At 40.3% G+C, this 1,658-nt stretch overlaps 1 protein-coding gene across 1 annotated transcript; it reads right to left on the bottom strand.

Moving 5' to 3' along the window:
- Positions 1-627: 627 nt before the first annotated feature.
- On the bottom strand, positions 628-1,258 carry LOC131919858 (large ribosomal subunit protein uL5-like). The gene is made up of 2 exons (XM_059274308.1): positions 907-1,258; positions 628-752 (listed from the first exon to the last, which is right to left on the bottom strand). The coding sequence occupies exons 1-2, from the start codon at positions 1,256-1,258 to the stop codon at positions 628-630; spliced, it is 477 nt and encodes a 158-aa protein (XP_059130291.1).
- Between the last annotated feature and the right edge of the window lie 400 nt (positions 1,259-1,658).

The raw sequence follows: 1,658 nt of genomic DNA, 5'->3' as shown, positions 1-1,658 counted from the left end.
TAGACTAGGTATTGTAACTATAATTGTTGCTTGATCATTGTTTTGTTATATGTAATTTTACTATGTTAAAGTTAAAACCTTTCTTTTTGAAAAAAAGAAAAGGGGAAGTGCTGGGGATGTCTTTCTGTATGCTGTGAAGGTGTTGCTCTGATTGATTGATAAATAAATAAAATGTTGATTGGCCAGAAGACAGGCAGGAAGTATAGTATAGGCAGGATAAGCAGAGAAGAGAATTCTGGGAAGTGGAAGGCTTAGTCAGTGGAACTGTCAGCTTCCTCTGCCATGAGAAGTAAGATGTAAAGTACCGGTAAGTCACAAGTCACGTGGCAACTTATAGATTAATTGAAATGGTTTAATTTAAGATATAAGAACTACATAGCAAGAAGCCTGCCACGGCCATATAGTTTATAAGTAATATAAGTCTCTGAGTGTTTACTTGGGTCTGAGTGGTTGCGGGCTCCAGGGAGACGGGAGAAAACTCCAACTACACTACATGTCCCTACCATCTTATGGGACTTAAGAATCTTCATGGGTTCTTTTGTTGTTCTTGTTGTTGTTTTGCTTTTCAGAGAAAATTATTTTATTGGCCTTTTGGATAAAATGTATTTGCCAGGAAGGATGATCCCATCATACTTCTGCTGGAACCATCGCATGGCCTACTCTGCTGATTCTGTGCTTGGCTCCAATGCAACGTCTCCTGCGCTTCTTATCTATGATGCTGAAAGCTGGCCTACCCAGCACCACATAGAAGTGGTGGTGATGTACACCTTTTGGGAGGCAGAGGCAGGCAGATCTTATTGAGTTTGAGGCCAGCCTGGTCTACAGAGTGAGATCCAGGAAAGGCACAAAACTACACAGAGAAACCATGTCTCGAAAAAACAAAACAAAACAACAACAACAAAAAGTCCAGGCTGTAGATCCCAATGCTTGGGTCATATATGATGCCCAGATCAATGTGTTCTTGAATCTCAAAGCCAAAGTTTCCAGTATCTGAGAAACTATTTTTCCATAGCTCATACTCCCATACCTTCAGGCCTTTCTCCAGAATCTCTTCTGCCTTGGCTCCATGGACAGTGCAGTGAACAGCAATCTTCTCATTTCTCTGGATACCAAAGGACCTGATGATGTATCTAGCTTTTGAAAATACAGGTGTTAGGCCTGTGAGCTGCTCCAACACTTTGGCCACCCAGGTCATTCTGTTTCCACTCTCCCCAACACTGATATTGAGGCAGAGCTTACGGATGTGAAGTTCCCACATGGGTTACCCCTTTTTGCCTTGAACTTGCATCATGTTGAAGAAAAAGTGAGAGAGACTCCACATGGGTTCTTAACCATGAATTCTACAGAAAGCATTTCCTTTAACATTAGTAATTTGTAAATATCCCTCTGTCAAATCTCTTTTGGAAGTATCACATGAGTGATAATGACAATAACAAAAATACTCTTAGTCAATGTTGGGTTTGATTCCCTGAGGTTGATTATGTTCTCTTATCTTCATCACTTTATTCTACACTGATTTACTATACATTGTATACATTTGAAGAATGGGAAGTCCCTTTCCTTGAAGCTTTTGGAAACTCAAACCTTAAGAGAAAAACATCAGAACTGCAGAGATGGTACAGCAGTATACAGTGAATACATCTCTTGCAGAGGACCCA

The sequence above is a fragment of the Peromyscus eremicus genome, chromosome 9 (genome assembly GCF_949786415.1).
Source record: "Peromyscus eremicus chromosome 9, PerEre_H2_v1, whole genome shotgun sequence".
Taxonomy (NCBI): domain Eukaryota; kingdom Metazoa; phylum Chordata; class Mammalia; order Rodentia; family Cricetidae; genus Peromyscus; species Peromyscus eremicus.
Note: the sequence above shows the minus strand (reverse complement) of the source record. Positions and strands in the feature narration are given on the sequence as shown.

Bases quoted from the DNA above. Each gene is read 5' to 3' on its own strand.
- LOC131919858 (XM_059274308.1), bottom strand. From the start codon at position 1,258: ATGTGGGAACTTCACATCCGTAAGCTCTGCCTCAATATCAGTGTTGGG. The intron at 753-906 runs ACTTTTTGTTGT...TACATCACCACC, and splicing joins CATTGGGATCTACAGCCTGG to ACTTCTATGTGGTGCTGGGT.